This window comes from Thalassophryne amazonica, chromosome 7 (assembly GCF_902500255.1).
Source record: "Thalassophryne amazonica chromosome 7, fThaAma1.1, whole genome shotgun sequence".
Lineage (NCBI taxonomy): Eukaryota > Metazoa > Chordata > Actinopteri > Batrachoidiformes > Batrachoididae > Thalassophryne > Thalassophryne amazonica.
This window is the reverse complement of record NC_047109.1, coordinates 1,174,197-1,195,176: the sequence shown is the minus strand read 5'-3', so window position 1 is coordinate 1,195,176 and position 20,980 is coordinate 1,174,197. Positions and strand designations below refer to the sequence as shown.

Sequence of the window (20,980 nt, the reverse complement as noted above, 5' to 3'; positions counted from 1 at the left end):
AACCCCATCATACTTTAACTCCTCCACTTGGGACAATAACTCCCCTGACCCAGCAGGAACAATCCACCATTTTCCAAAGGACAACTGTTAGGAAGAATTATCTAAAAACTCAACACAGACAACAAATGAGACACCAGAGGAAACAGGGTTCAGTTTCTTAGATCTTTTGTTATTTAAAGCTTTAAAGGTAGATGTCATACAGAGTGTAGGTCTGAAGACAAATATGAGTACATTCAGTTTTAATGCCACTTATATACAGTGCCAAGGTGTTCCAAAGTCCGTTCAATGAAATCATTTGATAGTATAAGACAGTCACTCTCAAAGTCCATTCCGGTCATCCATCAGGCACTGATAAAATATTGTCTCGCCTCATCATTCTTATCTGTGCTCTTCCTCTTCCTCTTCCATGGCAATGTTCAGTTGAATGGTAAATATATTGGACAGAGCTTTAACATTAACTTTTATAACATTTCCCTCCTGTTTAACCAAAATAATTTCCTACATCGGAATTGTACAATTTCATGGAGATTTTCTGTACACTAATTACATTTTAATCACAATGATCAAACCGCAGGACCAATATCATACGCCTCAAACTCATCATCATAGTTGGTAGCATCATCACTTGATTGCATGTGGACATTTTCTGTCACTCTTTCATAATTTAGCAGTGCCACATAAACATCACCATAGTGTTAGTCCAACCTGGTTCGTATTGTAAATGCTGTCCTTCACAAAGTACAAAGTTAAACTATTTCCAAATTTTATATTTATTCAAAGTCACCGTGAAAAACAGGCCTGGGTCCCCAGAGATGTGTCCCTCAGAGGGGCTCCATCTTGTGAGAGACCCCAAACTAAGCCATCAAGTGGTTTTTATGAAAAACAATATCGGTAATCAATCAATTAATCAATTTATTCATCTGATAATGCGCCAAATCACAACAAAAGCTGTCTCAAGGTGCCTCACACAGAACAATTCAATATAAAAATTAAATAAAAAATTAAAAATGAATAAAAAATTCAAATACATAATTAAAAACAGAAGTAAAAGAATAAAACAGATAAAAAATAAAAACTATTCATAAGAAAGAGAATAAAAATGGGTTTTAAGTCTTGACTTAAAAATGTCCAGAGACTCCGACTGCCTCACAATTTCAATTTCAATTTATTTTCATTTATATAGCGCCAAATCACAACAGAGTTGCCTCAAGGTGCATCACACAAGTAAGGTCTAACCTTACTAACCCCCAGAGCAACAGTGGTAAGGAAAAGGACCGGTCACGGTCACAGGAAGACCGTTCAACAAGGGTGGGTGCACGATGAGAAAAAGCTCTTTGACCTGTTGACTTCTTCTTCATCCTGGGAACACAGAGAAGTCCCGCATCCTGCGACTGCAAAGGCCGGGCCGACACATAAGATTCCACGAGATCTGCCAGATAAGATGGCGCCAGTCCATGAACAACTTTATAAGTCAATAACAAAACCTTAAAATCTGCTCTCACAGAGACAGGGAGCCAGTGTAATGATGCCAAAATGGGTGTGATATGTTCAGACCTTCTGCTATGTGTCAAAAGTCTGGCGGCAGCGTTCTGAACCAGCTGAAGACCCCTAATGCTGGACTGTGGTAACCCTAGTATAGAAGAAACAAAAGCATGAATCAGGGTCTCAGCGTCAGCCATAGACAGGGTGGGGTGGATCCTCGCTATAATTCGCAGATAGTAAAAAGCAGTCCTAGTAACATCTCTGATGTGGAGGTCAAAGGACAATGTGGGATCAGAAATTACCCCAAGGTTCCTCACTTTGCCCATATGATGTATGGCACACGAACCCAGGCTGAGCGCCTGCTGGTCAAACTGATGGTGATATCTCGCTGGACCAAGAACCATCATTTCAGTCTCATCAGAGTTTAAAAGTAGGCAGTTACTAGACATCCAGCTTCTCACTAATAAAAGACAGTCCTCCAGGGATTTTACGGGAGTGAGATTTCCCGCAGTTATCGGCATGTACAACTGAGTATCATCAGCATAACAATGAAAGGCAATCCCAAAACTCCGCAGTATATGCCCAAGGGGTGCTACCTACAGGGAGAAAAGCAAGGGGCCTTAAACGGATCCCTGTGGAACCCCAAATCTCATGTCACTAAGGTTAGAGGTAGTGTTATTATACAAAACACATTGAGAATGACTGGACAGGTATGACATCAACCATGCAAGGGCACTTCCAGTAATCCCAAAAAGCTTCTCCAACCTATCGAGCAAAATATGATGATCCACAGTATCAAACACAGCACTGAGATCTAACAACACCAAAACTGTAGTGGTGTCTGACTCCATTGCTCGCAGAAGGTCATTCACTACTTTAGTGAGCGCTGTCTCTGTGGAGTGATATTTCCGAAAAGCAGACTGCAGTGGCTCAAAATGATTATTCTTAGTGAGGTGGTCTACGAGCTGCTGTGAAACCACCTTTTCTAAAATTTTGGAACAGAATGATAGATTTGATATCGGTTTGTAATTTTTCAATACACTAGGGTCACTAGGTAATTACTGCAGATTTGTAGCTTGCGCGTAATGGAAATGAAACGTAACTGTCTGTTGAGACTTTGAACCAGTTAAAACCAGGTTCCAGGCACTTCTAAACAGATAACAAAAGCATATATTTGATAACTAATGTAAATTAACACAGATATTAACTCCCCCTCTTGACATGACTCTGTCATGTCAACAATAAAGGTCATTTTGGCATAATAATTCAATTCTCATGTATGATCCAATTCCAGTCAAGTCAATATACTGCCAAACATGTGGGCACATTAATTCACCCCATCCTGATGCTCCCTTACCGTGCCCACGTAGCCAGGCTAGAGCCAAGACCTCACTGAAATGAGATCGAGTAATCGTGACTGTACCTGTTAGGTCGTCCCGGGGTATAAGGTGGGATCTAACCCATCATAAGCTATCCAGCCTTGCATACTCGCCTGATACAAAATGGCAACAAGGCAGGGGCACGAAGGTGTGAGAGGGAAGTACCATTCAAGGTGTCATGTCCAAATAGTTCAAATTGTCACTGATCTTTAAATTCATAGGATCATTGCACGTGAATTGAATTACTTCCCCTGTAATTTACCTAAAGGTACATCTGTTGGATACATCGGACAATGTTGCACTCTCCCACAAACAAAACATCACATTATTACATTCCCATATCAAATGGAATGATACAAAGGTTGAGAAGGCAATAATAATAATAGTGAAAATTAGGGCGCTCATCAAGTGTCATGGAATCTTTAAGTGTCCATCACGAAATTGTCTGAACGACCACAACAAAGCAAACACAACTTTAAAATTATACAGGTTATCCACGCTGATGGAGTGGTCATCGATCACTCCTAACATCTTCTTTCATTAGTTGCAATATGTTATGATATAGCAAGAGATTAATGCAAGTGTGTAACGTCAGAGGACCTCCATGTACGGCCAAATCAAATTACAGACACACTAGCTACTCCCCCTTTTAGAAAAACAAAGTGCCATAATCCTGCAGCCCCAATAAACGGTTACTTCATTGCAATACCTTTATCAATAGCAAGAATTATGTAAGCAGTACTTCGTTGCCAGATTAAGAGCAGAAAGCATTCATCATTGCCCATCATGTATCATGATTGCCCATCCCTGGTGTAGACCGGGGGGAGCTTGCGAACAATGCTGTGCATCACACTTAAAATAAACTGCACACCCACACAAACACGCACACACACCTTCACAAATGACACTAACACCCTGCCTTTTCCTCAAAAATTACTACATTTATGTTTGCTGTCTGTCTCTATACTTTTCTGCCACTTTTGCGCTCTTTTTCATACTTTTCCCTCGTTTCAAAAGTCACCGAACACACTTTACCATAATATATGCAACATATAGCATACTGTTGGAGAGCACGGGTTCTTGGCTTGCTGTCAGTGTTGAAATTTTTCAGATTGAGGGCTTACATGAGAACTTACGGTAATGAGAATCAGCGGCGCACTAGTGTGAAACTTCTGTGTTTTTCCTCTGCGTTATGACATCACAGGCTATGTTTACTGTTTCCCACAGCTTTACAATGCCCTTTGAATCATTCAGATTGGACAAATTATGGCAGAGTTACGGTAAAAACAATATGCATATGGAAAATATGGCGTGGGCACCATCACCATAGATAAAGGGATAAATAGCTGGTGGAGCCAACGTCCGAGGTTCCGGAGTGCGCTCCGGCTTGCTCCCCCTCAAATTAAGCCCTGGTCTTCATCCTCATCTTCTTCCAGATCTGTTGCCTCAGGAAGGAAGATTAAGGGCCCCTTCACACTAATGCCTTTTGGAAAGTGCAGGTTCGAATCCCATGGGTGGCATGTAATTTTTATTTTTTGATTTTCACAGTGTGGAGGCAAAATTTTAAACTTTGGACCAAGCGGTCTCTGGCTGTTGTGGAAGAAAGAGTCAGGAGGTTGACTGTTTATCAAAATTAACAGGTTTATTATACAAAGCACTTTGGACACACCAACGAACAGCATACAGCAAGTGTCCGAACGTGTGTGTGCAAATCAGCACTTAGAGTGCACCCTTATGTACACGTCAGGACGGTGTTCATGCGCAAGTTCTCATGAGCTCGTCTCCCCAAACTGATACTGGTAGCTATCTGAAAATGACTTCATCTGAACAAGACGTTTTTGTCTCAATGCTGTGGTTAGGCGCAATCAGAACAGGGAATCAGAACAGACTCTGTGTCACTCTGAGTCGGACAGAAACATGTGGCTATCAGACTTTTGCGCAAGCTGCATGAACACTCTCTGGATTAAGCAAGGACATTTCACAGTGCATTCCCACAGTGATGAACACAATATCAAATAATATAATAATAATAATAATATAATATGAAATAAATATGGTGTCACATGGAGACAACCATTTTGCTTTCACAATCCCTCCCTTTTGATCATATGATCAATCAAATCATAGCAAAATAATAATAAGAACATAACAGAGCATCTGTATCTGTCACACCTTTGCAAGTTTAAGACAACACGTCATAGGATTACACTCTTCAAAATCATAGACATTCCCTAGGCAAAAGAATAATGTCAGCCATGATGGATGGAGTGGGGTTGGTTGAAGTCTCTTTAAGTTGTTGGGGGAAGGGGATCAACAACAAGGGCCAGTTCTTTCAGTACTTTATTGCAGTGAGGTACGTGTATCCACGTCGATCTTTCTGCGACCTTGATGGTGGTATACGTCGTCAATTGCACTTGGAAGGGGCCTATCCAGCGATGATCATTCCAGCGCTTCTTTCTCAGATTCTTTACGATCACGAAGTCTCCAGTACAGATATCATGGAGTGGTTGTTCAGCCAACAATGGAAGGGCTGCCTTCATTTGAGACCTGCACACAGAAAGAGATTTTGAAAGCTTAATGCAATAAGACACAAGATAGTGATCAATAAACACTGCATCTTCCCCTGTCAACACCTTGGGATGGAGTCCTGTGTGGGGTGGTTTTCCAAACAGGATTTCAAAGGGTGACAGATTAAGTCTCTGTCATGTGGGAAATCTCATTTGCATCAGAGCCACTGGTAAACATTTTGCCCAATTTAGGCCTGTTTCAGTGGAGCATTTTGCCGGTTTGTTTTTTAATGTACCATTCTCCCTCTCTTCACCTCCTCCTGATTGTGGATGAGAGCTGAGCTTTTAAGCTCAGTGTCCAAGACAGCACTCGGCTCTTTGATCACTTCATTCACAAAGTGTGTACCATTGTCTGAAGTGAAAGTTCTGAAAGTTTTTCTGGAACTCCCCATCTGGGAACAGTGTCTGTCATTAAAACTTTTGCTGCTGCCTTTGCTATGTGTGTTTTGTTAGAAAGGCCTCAATCCATTTGGAAAACATGTCCACTATTACAAGACAGTATTTCTTCCCCTCTGCTGGGGTTAATTTAATGAAATCCATCATAAGATGTTGGAAAGGACCTGGGGGGGGGGGGGGGGGGGGCACCCACCGAAGTCAATGGAGTAGTTTTACCTGAACTGTTTTGGGCACAGATCAAACATCTTTTACAGAAGTCAGTTGCAGATGCCACAAAGCCTTTAGTGAACCAAAATTTGTGAATGTCTGCACACATCCCCCCTTTGGACACATGGTCACAACCATATGACAAATTAGCAAAAATTCGGAAAAGGGCTCTAGACATGCAAGGTTTAGGGGGCTCAGACGGGAGATGTGGACTGTACCAAATCCCATCAACCTTCTCAGCACCAGCTTTACGCCAAAGAGAGATACAAAGGATGTGAGTGAAGCAAGATTAGCCACCAGAGTGAGAGGAGCGGAAACAGACACGAGGGTAAGAGCAGGGGCCCGAAGGGCAGCCTGCTTAGGAGCATAATCAGCAAATTTATTACCTAAAGAAATAGGGTCAGTGTGGGAAGTATGGACTGAGCACTTACAAACAGCAATAGAGGAAGGAAGCAAAATGGTGTCCTAAAGAGCTGAACCTGAAGGATAGAAGAGCCATCAGACTTCAGAAACCCTCGGTGATGCCAGAGGGCGCCAAAATCAAGTGAAGTGAAATGGTTTGGCAGAATCTGGAATAAGCAAAGTGGGAGTGGTCTGTAAGGCCTTTTTAATGCGGTGAAAGCGTCTCCACGTCAGGAGACCAGTGGAATCTGATGGGAGCAGAAAGCTTCACCATTGATCTCAGTGGGGCTTCCATGCAGGAATAATCAGGAATGAAATTCCTACAATATGAGCACATCCCCAGAAAAGACAACATTTGTGTTTTTGTTTGTGGGCGGGGCACATTAATGATGGCCTGAACACGTGTTATGATTGTCAACCCTTTTTTCCTTTCGTCCACCTGCACACACACCCTCATGTAACCACACACTCCACCAACTCAAACTTACACTTCCAACTTTCCAACATTCTTAATCCAACTGTCACTTGCACGTTCCTTCTCTCCACATATCATACACAGAAAATAACACACATAGTGCCTCATTTCCATCCTGACACCTGAAACCCATCAGGGTCCAAAAACATTCTCATACCTTTCACTTGGCTCTCTGATCTTCTCTCTGGCTTGTGTGTTTAATCATTCTGTTCCCAAACAAACCGATAAGACTCTGCAGCAGTTTTTCTCAAGCAGTTGTGGGGGTGTGGAGTTGCAGAAAGAGGAGGGGTGGAGGGGGGGGGTGAAAATTCGAAGCTTCCCTCAGCATTTGTGCATGTGCACGTGTACGCTTCTCCCCTGACAAGAGGGCGGTTCCCTGTGACAAGGTCAAAGAGGTCAAGCTGTCAACCAAAGCCTGACAGAACGCGTGAGGGCTACTAGTGACCTCTTGGGGTTGGCGGGTCCAAGTAGACTGTTGACCCTTGAAAGTAAAAGCGAAGTAGAACTGAGAGTCTGGATGCACAGGAACAGAAAAGAAAGCATTCGAGAGGTCGCCCACGGAGAAGAACTGAGAATCAGCCAGGACTTGAGACAGAACTGTGTGTGGATTTGGTCCCACAGGAGCTGGTGGTGTGATTGAAGCATTTGCTGCTTCAAATCTTGAACAAAAAAAATTCAGTGGGTTGTCCTGCAGGACAAATCTCTTTCCCCAGGTTCCAGTCCTTCAAAATCAAAGCTCTGCATCAAAGATGTGGCACCAGAATCAATCATAAATTTCAGTTTTCTCTCAATTACAGTTAGAACAGCTGTTGGCAAAATTTCAAAAGGTTGGGGTTTTAAAAACATGTGATATGGATCAGAGAGTTTTTCTAATTCAGTAATCTTATTTAAATCCATTTGTTGGACCTCCGGAGGGATTTGTTTTGGTTTTTGACTTAAATAATCATTTACTTTACTCTCAAAATTTATATTTGTGTGTTGCTCCACAGTGGGTGTGACTGTGTTGTGTGTGTTTGATTCACCGTGTGCCGTGCTGCTGTCTGTCGTGGTCAGTCCACGAGGGTGTCCTGAGTCTGTTCGGCTGGACCCTGTCCGAATCCAGGTCTGCCTCGTCCACTATGGAAGCCTCCATGTCCACGTTGTGCTCTGGACGGCATTATGGGCACTTCAGTGGACCAGCGGTCAAACGTCCCACAGATAAAACAGCTGTCTGGATCTTGAGTGTCTCTGGGTCACGGAGCGTGTGATGGTCTTCAGTCAAAGTTCTGTCTGCCACGTTGACGAGGACACCCCTCTCAGACATCATGGTGAGGGCAGCCGCAGATGTATTCATCATGGTGTAATGATCAGTCTTTTTTTTCTTGGTGGCTTTCCTCACCTCCTTTGCTTCAGCGTGACGTGCGTGTTTTAGAATGTCATTTATTCTGTTGTCAGCCCATCCTCTGATCAGGGTTTGCTCAGTTCCCTGATGGGCCTCAGATCTCAGACCAGAGATCAGACAGGACTTTAGGACAGCATCACACGGTGTCTCTCCCTTTGCACCATAGGCACCATCAGCTCTTTCATGTCCACTGTGTGCAGTGCACCCCTTCTTCAGCCGGACGAAAAACTCTGTCACAGTCTCACCAGGATTTTGGTTGCAGGGTTGGATCACCACCATGTCCACTGTGGCTGGACATTTGACCTTCATGTCATCACAAACTGCTTTGACATGCAGTTCGTACTCGCTGGTGTTTTCCCAGGTGATGGTTTCAGCTCTCAGTCTTTGTGCAGGTGGTCTTTCAACCACAGCTTGGATTTTCAGGTATGGTTGGACTGGATCAAGTGTCTTTAAAAGGCTGGTCAGTTCTTCACCTGTCGGTCTCCAGGCGTGACAGAAAGCAGTCACTTCTCCTGTAGCGACGCTGCAGCTGGTGAATCTGGTTGAGGTCAGTGATGAACAGAACACCAGTCCTCCCCTCGTGGACTTGGACCTTTGACTTCGGGCACAGCCAGGCTCAGACAGAGGGTGTTGGGGGGGTGGGGAGGTGGAGGAGGAGAAGAGATTATTATCTGATAATGTTTGTCCCGCGGGTACTTGTGTGTGTGTGTGTGTGTGTGTGTGTACGTGCGTCTCTTTTTTCCCTCTAGTTCCTTCTTTTCAACATTCTTTCTCCCTTCTTTCTGTTTTTATTTCTCACATTCATACGGCATACACATTATAACATTTCTCTGTCACATCCACTGTCTCTCCTTTTTGACATAACCTTTGTCTTCTGTTTCTCCATATTTTCTTTTCGTTTGTCCAGTTGATTTCTGTTTAAGCTCCCTCCTGCTGGGAACCCAAAATCTCTCACACATATATTCATATGTGTGAGACAACTGTCCCCATATTTCTCCAGCATTATTCACACAATTGGAGAGCACCAGTCGACTTCATCAGGTTTTTATTTCCCCCCTTTGTTCTTCATTTCTCAGGGAATCAAAATTCTGCTGCAGCTTCGAAATAAAATGTCTTTTATTTCCTACAACTCAGAGGTCTCTGACCTTCTACACTTGGAGCCAGCTCTTTATTATTTTTTTTTTCTCTTTTTTTTTATATCTTTTTTATATTTATATATTTTTTGTCACATTTTTTCCTTTTTTTTATGCTGACTCTTTACTTCAGAAACTCAGACCACTCGTCTTTAAAGAGTTTCTTTCCAGGGCCCACACTCAGTTACAATAAAGTTTTATTCTAACTTGCAAAACCTGGTTGTCAAACAGTCAATTTTATCTTCCACAATAAAAATGACAGCCTCTCTCACCAGTGTTGTTGGTACAACACCCACGGTTCGTGGAATGCTGCATTGATGATCGGGAACCCGGAGCCGGTTGGCCCTCCCTCCGTTAATAACGGGTATGAGGCAGATCTCTACCTAATAGATCTGTTTGGCCATCCGTCCGGTCCGACGGTCCAGAGAGCATCCCGCTTCTTGACACCAGCTTGTGGAGGCAAAATATCAAACTTTGGACCAAGCGGTCTCTGGCTGTTGTGGTAGGAAGAGTCAGGAGGTTGACTGTTTGTCAGAATTAACAGGTTTATTATACAAAGCGCTTTGGACACACCAACAAACAGCATACAGCAAGTGTCTGAGCTGTTGGTGTTGGTGAACTTTTTCCATATGTTTTGCATAATTCACATAGTCAGTGAGGCTGCAGGTTGGCAACGTAATCATATATTTTGCAACGCGCACTGTCAGAGGTGCAGAGGCAGTTGTTCTGGGATTTGGGATTTTCTCGACCAATACAGTGCAGGCAGTCACTCTTAATTTAGGATCAAAGTCATATCTGCTTTTCCATTTTTTAAGTTTTTTGCACTCTTTTTATTCATGTATTTCACATCGACCTGGTGATTCTACCTCGTTTTTCACAACAACTGTAACATGAACCCATTTTGCATCACTTCATGTGTAAGATTATTGCAGTAATGTACTTCAACTGACAGTGGGGATGTTTTCCCACCCGCTGCTTCCACCAACTGAGAAATCTTCATTCATACATAACCATTCACCAACCTTTGGTTTTTTTTTCTCTTCTCTTTTTTACATATATTATTTATTTATTTATTTATTTGTGTTCTTCTTTAACCGTATTAATTTTCTTTGGAGTTCCGACTCTCAGTGTTTTACATGTGACACAGAGTTATCTTTCTCAAAACCTATTGACTTTGGTTTTTCTCTAGTGACCCAGTCACTTTTCTGAGTCCCAGCAGTTATTTTTCTCTCTTTTTCTGCCTTGTGCTCACCCTGGTTGTTTCATTGGATGCCATCTGTATGTCATCACTCTCACAGGACTGCTTCAAGTTTGACCAACTGTCCTTGAACACTCAGTTTAGAGCCAAGATCTTTCCCGAGTCCCAGACTCGACTGTGCACAGATTTCAGTTTACCGCCAAATCTGTCCCCAGTCCTGCAGAGGTCTTGACATCCAGCTCGAAGGACCAAAATATGCTAGGAAAAATGACCAAAAAACTCAACACAGACAACAAATGAGACACCAGAGGAAACAGGTTTCAGTTTCTTAGATCTTTTGTTATTTAAAGCATTAAACGGTGGATGTCATACAGAGTGTAGGTCTGAAGACAAATATGAGTACATTCAGTTTTCATGCCACTTATATACAGTCTCATGGTGTTCCCAAGTCCATTCAGTGAAATCATTTGATAGTATAAGACAGTCACTCTCAAAGTCCATTCCAATCGTCAATCATGCACTGATGAAACATTGTCTCACCTCATCATTCTTATCTGTACTCTTCCTCTTCCTCTTCCATGGCATTGTTCAGTTGAATGGTAAATATATTTGACAGAGCTTTAAAAACATTAACTTTAATAACAACAACCATGGTCTCACATTGGGAGGTGCTGATCCTTATCCCAGTCGCTTCACATTCTACGTTAAACCTGCCCAGTGCACATTGGAGATCTCTGTCTGATGATAAGAGATCATCATCAATTTCCCTGGTGGAAGTCACTGAGGTAGTTAAACAACTCCACAGTGGCAAAGCCCTGGAGGTTGATGAGATCCGCCCAGAAATGCTGAAGGCATTCTGCTGCAAACTGCATAAAGGCATGACAGAGAACGTCAGCGTCATTGTGTAGCCACAGAGTTACAGAACTACAGAAGCATTAATCAGGCTTTAGCATTTTAAGGTACCACTCTACAGCGGACTAAGAAAAAAAGAGTGACTCTTTTCAATGCAAATAATGTCTGGCGTTTATTTAAGGCAGGCATTTATTTTCTTCAGGCAAAGTTTTGACCCTGTCATTAAATAAGGTGGGTTCCTGATTCAGGATTCCCTGTAGATCGTTCGATGCCTCCTGGCTGTAACTAATCCGTCACATACATATAACGGAGTTTGTCCATTTTATATGTATAATGTATTTTGTCTGTTTCTTACATATAACGGATTTTAATTATAACAGAAAAATTTGCTGGTCCACCTGAATCAATTATATGTGAGTTTTACTGTATAATCCTACAGTCAGTTTAGCTATAAAGGAAGGCGACAAGCAGCTGGTGTTTATTGTTCGATGGGTATTCCTGGGGCATGCCCAGTTCATGGTTACTTGGAGGAATTGTTCACAGGCTTTTATGATAGATTGTATAGATTCTAAAAATTCCTTTGTCAATTTCAGTTGATTTGTTTCAGTAAAATGTGTGTCAAGGTGACTTTACTGGATCACATGTCAGCATGCAAACACCTCCAGAAGATGTCTTGTAAATTACGGTAGTCATCTGAAAGAAGACAGCATTTTTAGATACAGAAATCTAAATATACAGATATACAAGATATTCACAATATACAGATATTCGCAATATACAAGATTCACAATATACAATCCTTTTCACAATATACAAGAAAAAAATGCAAAATAAATTAGATTTTTACAGAAATCCAGCTGTCCAGCTGTCATGTGAGCAACCAAGGTACATCACACTGACATCACGCTGCTTTCACTCAGATTGGCAGATTGTAGTGTTGCATCATTCAGCATTTGCATAAAATAGACTTCTCATCAATTTTGGCCCCAGCTAGATGTTGGCATAGTGACCACTTGTCTCTTTTCGCTGTAAAACACCCACTGTGATTGGAAATGAATGAATGGAGCTGACCATGGGGTCAGTCACGTCCATCAAAAACTGCATCTGCAAGAAGAAAAAAATATATAAGCCAACACCAGATTGTAAGTCACAGAAACTCCCACCGTAAATTTAAATAAATAATAAGAATAACTTTTACACCGGAAAATCCAGTAAAAATTAAAGTCCCTGACTGTGTACAGACAGCAGAGAATGAGTCTAGTCTTTAAAACCTCAATAGTACTCAACTGGATGGTGTAATATCAACTGGTAACCTTCCTAACTTTGGGGACACACCCAAAATGCATGGCATGCATGGCTCAACCAACTCAGCGCCAATGTACAGTGATGTGGTAGTTAGGAATCAGTGAGTGAGTGAAGCTGAGTCAGTGAATTAAATTACTGTGGTAATATGATCTTCAGTCAGTATTTAAGTGGTATCATTCTGAATCCTTTCGGGGCAGCATGATGGCCAAGTGGTTAGTCTACTTGTTTTCAGAGCAGGGTCCTGCCACCCAAAGACAGAGTGAAATGATCAAATAGGTTTCTGAATGAGTGAGTTTGTCTTGTTGGCATCTGTTTTTAATACTGGAAGGTATCACAATAAGCACCAGACCTCATATGAGTTGCTTATTGTTTTCTGTCCATGCACTCCTTCCACAGATTGTAAAGCAGCCAAACTTGCAGACATCGTGTTCATTGTGGATGAGTCGGGAAGCATTGGAACCGCCAACTTCCAGCTGATACGCACCTTCTTGCTCTCAGTTGTCAATGGCCTGGAAGTGAGTCCAAACAGAGTCCGAGTGGGTATCGTGACTTACAGTGACAGGCCCACAGCTCAGGTCTACCTCAACACCTTCAAAGACAAGGACGAAATACTGCAGTTTGTCAAGATCCTGCCTTACCGTGGAGGTGGAACGAACACCGGAGCTGCCCTGAAGTTTACGAAGGAGAAGGTCTTCATTAAGAAAAGAGGCAGGAGACAAATTAAAGGTGTTCAGCAGGTGGCAGTGGTGATCACAGATGGTAAATCTGAAGATAATGTGACACAGGCAGCAGCTGATCTTCGTAGAGATGGTATCACAGTTTATGCATTAGGAATTAAAGATGCTAACAGGGAGGAGCTACTGGAAATAGCATCTTATCCCCACAGTAAGCATCTGTTTATTGTGCAAAGTTTTACTGACCTGAAACCCCTGGAGCAGATCCTACAGAAAACCATGTGCCATAACATCTTTCGCCAAGCTATCACAATCAGCACAAGAAGAATGAACATCAAAAAAGGTGATGTTCTTTCATTTATCTAATTTATTTTATTTTTTTCACTCCAATATCAACCATAGCTCTGAAAAAAAATGGGATGTGTGAAGCTTATATACTTGTTCTTCTCTTCCAGGTTGTGTCCAGACAGATGAAGCCGACATTTTCTTCTTGATTGACCACTCAGGAAGTATTTACCCAAGCGATTTCCAAGACATGAAGAAGTTCATCACTGAGTTTCTCCATACCTTCCGCATTAGTCCACAACATGTACGTGTGGGGGTTGTAAAATATGCTGATTCACCAACCTTGGAATTTGATCTAACAGCTTATACAGAAGCTAAGACGCTGGAGAAGGCTGTAGAGAACATTAAGCAAATTGGAGGTGGGACGGAGACAGGAAGGGCACTGTCCTTTATGGGGCCCCGATTTGACCAAGGAAGAGTCACTCGTGGACACAAAGTGACAGAATACCTCATTGTTATTACTGATGGGAAATCCACAGATGACGTCAAGGCACCTGCAGCAAAGTTGAGGGCGCAGGACGTCATCGTCTATGCAATCGGGGTGAAAAATGCAGATCAAACTCAGCTGGAAGAAATTGCCGGCGAACACAAGAGGACGTTTTTTGTCAACAATTTTGATGCTTTAAAGCCCATTAAAGATGACATCATTACAGACATCTGTTCTCCAGATGGTGAGGAAAACTATACTCGAGTTCTACATGCATGTGTAGCACATTCTATGTGGTTATTCACAACTATAAGTGTTCTGTGGTGATGTCAATATTTTTGGCATTAACGCCAATGAGCCTCTTCTTATTTGAGTTCTTATTAGCCAAAGCAATATCTCACTGTAAAATCAAGCTTTAATTAGATGAGAGTGGGAAAGCGGCTAGTGTTTTTGTGTTGTCAGACCAGGACGTGAGCCTTCATACAACTTTTTGTTTGCGCCACCTCTGACAGTGTGGTTGCTAGTGTAAAGAATAAATGAAAATATATGCATACAATGCTAATTATGAGTAAAATAGCATATATTTTCATTTATACTTTACGCTAGACAACTAGGCAACTTAAGGCTTTTGTATGTGTGTGTGTGCGTGTGTGTTGGGAGCTAACGGAAAACAAAACAAACAAAAAACTAGTGATGGGGCCAATCCGATCCAGTATCGAGATCGGCTTCCGATGCCAACGTAATTCATGTATCAGAATTTCCCTATACAACCTGGAAAGTTTTCCAATCCTGTACCCATCTGTGTGTGAGCTGAAAGTCTGACTGGCTGCTGTGCGCGGAGGGAGTGGGGGACGGGTGGCTGCAGTTTGAGCCAAAGTGCTAACGCTGGTCACTCAGACTCTTAGCAGGAGAAAGGATCCAACAGTTTACCCAGATGGACTTCAAACATGAATAAATTAAATACTTTTATTTATGGTTTTGTGGCATTTTGGAAATGTACATGTTTCAGCATTTTAAAAAGATGTAATTTCTTGGAGAGCGAGACAGAGAGAGAGAGAGACTGAGAGAGGGAGAAAGACAGAGCGAAAGACAGAGTGCTGTCTTTTCTCTATAAAGTCTGCTTTTTCCCCAAGACCTGACATTTTTCATCAATCAAGATTTGATTAATTAGATTTTTTTCACAGGGGCACCTCAAAAATTGCGCATTATTATTAGACATTATTATTATACATGTACTGTTTTGAGGAAGTTGCATTTCCCAAATGCCACAAGAAACCACCAAAAACTAAATTAAAGTACTTAATTCTTTCACCAAATATCTAATTTAGCCTTGCATCTTACATGTACCTTCTCGCAAATTGTAGCTGAACTTTCAGGTCTTCTTTTTAAGAAAATCCTCCTCCATACCACATGAAGCTGTATAACCGGGGATACAAAATATCCTCATATAAAATCAACAATATTGATAATAATAATAGTATCGTTATCGGCAGATATCCAAATTAAGGTATCTGTCGGGATCCTGCTGTCCTACAGATCTTTTCTAGCATCCCTGTGGAGGTTGGGGGCATTGAACCACAATGGGCAATGTTCAAAGCTTCCATTGCTGAAGCTACAGGAGGGAGCTGTGGCCTGAAAGTCTGAGGTGCTTCAAGGGGCAGCAACCCTCGAACAACGTGGTGGACACCGGTGGTCAAGGAAGCCGTCCACCTGAAGAAGGAGTCCTTCGGGGATATGTTATCTCGGAGGACTCTGGAGGCAGTTGCAAGGTACCAACAGGCCCAATGGGCGGCAGCCTCTGCTGTGGGGGAGGCAAAGCAGCAGGTGTGGGAGGAGTTTGGCGTAACCATGGAGCAGGACTTTCCTTCGGCACCAAGGTGCTTCTGGCGCCTCAGCAGGGAAAACTTGGAACCATCCAAGCTGTTTACAGTATGGATGGGACTCTGTTGACCTCAGCTGAGGATGTAATCCGCCACTGCAAGGAATACTTTCAGGAACTCCTGCATCAGAACAGAACACCCTCGGTAGTAGGGGCAGAGCTGGAAACTGATGGAGGATTATCATCAATTTCCATGGTGGAAGTCACTGAGGTGGTCAAACAACTCCACAGTGGCAAGGCCCCGGGGGGTTGATGAGATCTGTCCAGAAAAGCTAAAGGCTCTGGGTGTGGAAGGACTGTCTTTGATGTCTCTTCAACATTGCATTGAGGTCTGGGACAAGGCCTAAGGAGTGGAAAACTGGGGTGGTGGTCCCGATATCTAAAAAAGGGGACCAGAGAGAGTGTGCCAATTACAGGGGCATCACACTACTCAGCCTCCCTGGCAAAGTCTACTCCAAGCTGCCGGAAAGGAGGGTTTGGCCGATAGATGCACCTCTGATTGAAGAGGAACAATGCAGTTTCCGTCCTGGCCGTGGAACAGCTGACCAGCTCTTCACTCTCACAAGGATTCTGTAGGGTGCCTAGGAGCTACCGCGTGCTGGGTAATCGGGAGAGTTGGGAGTTTTCCCGGTGGGCTGGTCCAACCTGGGGCGGTTGTGAGGGGGTGTTAATATACGCATACATATTACCACCACTGTTAGGCTACGCAGCAAGACACTTGGGCTGCTGTATCTTAAAGAGAAGACATTAAGTGTTATAAATGTTTTACAATCACGAAAATTCACAAGAAAATAACTTAAGACTGCTTCTTTTGCAACGCTGTTATCTTTTCCAAAACCTAAGGTAGGGACGTACCATTACACGTTTAACACCCCTATGCATTCATTACAGTTAGTTCAGTCCAATCAAGCCCTGTGCGCTCAGATGGGTCTTGCGCTACTAGCAAGTATAGGAGGAGTGTCCCGTGAATGAAAAGATGGACAGAAAAAAGCCAGGTGGAGCTGAAAAAGCTAGATTAAGAAAAAGAAAAGCTTTGGAGGAAGATGCTGCCAAGTGTGCAAAGCTCACAGATATTTTTGCAAGAAGACAGAGCGAAGAGGGAAATGGTAAATAGGGCCGGGCAGAACAGGCTACCTGTTGATGCCAGGATGTCAGCCGTATCAACATTTGTAGTACAGTGCCACCTCTTCCAGCTACTTACAGACTTCACTGACTTAAGCCGGACAGACACTGTATGATATTTTCAGTTGTTGTACTTGGCTCCAGCTCAAACTGTGTGACAAAACCGCAGGGTTTAAAATTCAGAGCGCACGATTCATGGTCTCACCCTGTACAGCCCGATGCTCTGATGCGATCTGACTGTTCACAATGTACGTTCAAAAACCACACGTCGGGCTCGTGTTTCCAAAAGCAAAACATAACAGAAGCTTTTTTTCTTTTTTATTTATTTCATGCCAGTCAGCGCACACAGTGAGTGAAATCAGGTGGGGAGACTGAGCGCATATGCGCACGCATGCACACAGCAGACAGCAACATGATTCATGAGAGGACGGTAAAAAAGAAAACATACACATTCATAACAGGTGCTGCTACTTACACTGTTGTATAAATAAACTATATTTCATACAGAGTCTTACAGCTGTGCTCATCTGTCGTAAATCCTGTTGTTGTCTGCTGTGTGCGCGCGTGCGCATATACGTACAGTCTCCCCCCTCCTGATTCCACTCACTGTGCGCGCTGATAGGCATGAACTTTAACATGATATTATGTTATTGCGAGGGAACGCAATAAAAAAAAAAACAAGACTTTACATGAGATCACTGTTTGCTCTCTCCGGTGTTTGCTCATGCACAGTGCGCGAGGTTATCAGCGCGTAGTTGCTTGTAGCGCTGCTTCAACAGCGCGGAACCCTCACGAGTCACGACGGCCGACCAAAATATTAAACAGGTTTGATTTTTAGCCGACCATATGCTTCCCCATCGGGAGGTGGTCATGAGATGTTAAACGCAGCTCGTTACTCCATGTAGACTGCACGACGCAGGACGCATGATTAAGCTGAAACTTGACGCGATCCAAAAAATTCTCGCACGAGTGAAAAATCAGCTGGAAAAGGGCCAAAAATCACACAGTGTAGGTGGTGCACTGGTGAGTTAACAATACCGTTCTTGTTTTAACTAACTAACTTTTACTTTCTATTATAAGACACCCAATTTTCACAGTCAATCAGCACATAAATGCTGGATTTAAATGCCACAGCAGAACTCTTATTATCCCTGTGCGCTGGCGGTTTGTGGGCCGGTTGGATATGAAACTCCCGGGCTGAAAAATGTTCCCAGCATGCCCCTGCCTAGGAGTATGCCCATCCAGTCTTCATGTGTTTTGTGGACTTGGAGAAGGCATATGGAGATACTGTGGGAGGTGCTGCGGGAGTATGGAGTGAGGGGGTCCCTTCTCAGGCCCATTCAATCTCTGTACTCACAAAGCGAGAGCTGTCGGCGAGAGTTCTCGGCAGTAAGTCAGACTTGTTTCCAGTGGGGGTTGGCTGCTGCCAGGGCTGCACCTTGTCACCAGACCTGTTTGTGATATTCATGGACTGGATATCGAGGTGTAATCGGGGGAGGAGGGTTTCCAGTTTGTTGGGCTCAGGGTCTCATCACTGCTTTTTGCAGATGATGTGGTCCAGTTGGCTTCATCGGCCTGTGACCTCGGTTCGCAGCTGCAGTGTAAAGCGGTTGGGATGAGGATCAGCACCTCTAAATCTCAAGCCATGGTTCTCAGTAGGAAACCGATGGATTGCCTACACCAGGTAGGGAATGTGGTCTTGCCCCAAATAAAGGAGTTCAAATACCTCGGGGTCTTGTTCACGAATGAAGGGACAAACTGAGTGTGAGATTGGCTGGAGAATCATCACAGCAGGGGCGGTGTTGCATTCGCTCTACCGTAGTGTTGTGACAAAAAGTGAGCTGAGCCAAAAGGCGAATCCCTCAATCTACTGGTCAATCTTTGTTGGGTCATGACCGAAAGAACTAGCTTGTGGGTACAAGCAACCAAAATGGGCTTCCTTAGTGGCTGGTGTCTGCCTTAGAGATAGAAGCTCGGTCATCCATGAGGAGCTCGGAGCAGAGCCGCTGCTCCTTCACGTTGAAAGGAGCCAGCTGAGGTGGTTCGGGCATCTGGTAAGGATGCCTCCTGGGTGCCTCCCTAGGGAGGTGTTTCAGGCACATCCATCTGGGAGGAGACCCCCGGGGAAGACCCAGGACTAGGTGGAGAGGTTATATCTCCACACTGGCCTAGGAACACCTCGGGATCCCCCAGTCAGAGGTGGTCAGTGTGGCCCAGGAAAGGGAAGTCTGGGGTGGATCGGTGCATCCCTAATAACAACTTCACTATACATAGACATACAGGTTTGGTGAAATGGAAACTTTAAATTGTCTGTAGGTGTGAATGTGTTTGTCTGTACGTGTCCCTGTGTCAGACTGGCATCCTGTTCAGGGTGAACCCCACCTCTTCTCACCCTATGACTGCTGGGATAGTCTCCATCTCCCCCATGACCCTTGACTGGAGTAAGTCAATCAATCAATCAATCAATTTTTTTATATAGCGCCAAATCACAACAAACAGTTGCCCCAAGGCGCTTTATATTGTAAGGCAAGGCCATACAATAATTATGTAAAACCCCAACGGTCAAAACGACCCCCTGTGAGCAAGCACTTGGCTACAGTGGGAAGGAAAAACTCCCTTTTAACAGGAAGAAACCTCCAGCAGAACCAGGCTCAGGGAGGGGCAGTCTTCTGCTGGGACTGGTTGGGGCTGAGGGAGAGAACCAGGAAAAAGACATGCTGTGGAGGGGAGCAGAGATCGATCACTAATGATTAAATGCAGAGTGGTGCATACAGAGCAAAAAAAGAAAGAAACAGTGCATCATGGGAACCCCCCAGCAGTCTACGTCTATAGCAGCATAACTAAGGGATGGTTCAGGGTCACCTGATCCAGCCCTAACTATAAGCTTTAGCAAAAAGGAAAGTTTTAAGCCTAATCTTAAAAGTAGAGAGGGTGTCTGTCTCCCTGATCTGAATTGGGAGCTGGTTCCACAGGAGAGGAGCCTGAAAGCTGAAGGCTCTGCCTCCCATTCTACTCTTACAAACCCTAGGAACTACAAGTAAGCCTGCAGTCTGAGAGCGAAGCGCTCTATTGGGGTGATATGGTACTACGAGGTCCCTAAGATAAGATGCGACCTGATTATTCAAAACCTTATAAGTAAGAAGAAGAATTTTAAATTCTATTCTAGAATTAACAGGAAGCCAATGAAGAGAGGCCAATATGGGTGAGATATGCTCTCTCCTTCTAGTCCCCGTCAGTACTCTAGCTGCTAGCAGTAAGTGGTTGAAGATGAATGAATGAAATGATTGTTATTGTTAAGAAAATTAAACAAAGCTATTTTCTATCACTGACAGCAGAGATCATCAGAACAATTGAGAATTTAACTTATCTGGGCCCCTTGGATTGGGTGAAGAGGTCCTGTGCAGTTTTCTTTTCAGCTGTTTGCTGGCCTCCTTTAAGGACCTGTGTTGCGTTAAACCAGCAGGTCTCCCAGATGACTACATGAGTGAGCGCGGCTCATTTTCCCAGCAAGTCTGAATGCGGGAGTTCAACAGCTCTGTCGAACTTACCGACCCAGGAGGAAGATGTCTATCGGTGTTTGCTGTCTGATTAATGTTCCAGCAGCTTCCAAAACTTGTGGGAAGTCAATATAAAGTCTTTTTAAGAATTAAAAACAAAAAGGCTCAATACTTGGCCAAGAAAGTCGTAGAGGAAAAAAGTTAGCTTACAGCTTTTGGCATCAAGTGAGGAAGAATTTGGAAGCTTCCCAATTTGCTC

The 20,980-nt window shown here is 43.4% G+C and overlaps 1 protein-coding gene across 1 annotated transcript in view; it reads left to right on the top strand.

The window, feature by feature from the left end:
- Positions 1–20,980, top strand: part of col6a4a (collagen, type VI, alpha 4a) — a 144,253-nt gene that overhangs the window by 17,206 nt on the left and 106,067 nt on the right. Inside the window, exons 5-6 of the mRNA XM_034173480.1 lie at positions 13,174–13,794; positions 13,907–14,467. Of these exons, the coding sequence (XP_034029371.1) occupies positions 13,174–13,794; positions 13,907–14,467 (1,182 nt within the window). The remainder of the gene's footprint in view (positions 1–13,173; positions 13,795–13,906; positions 14,468–20,980) is intronic.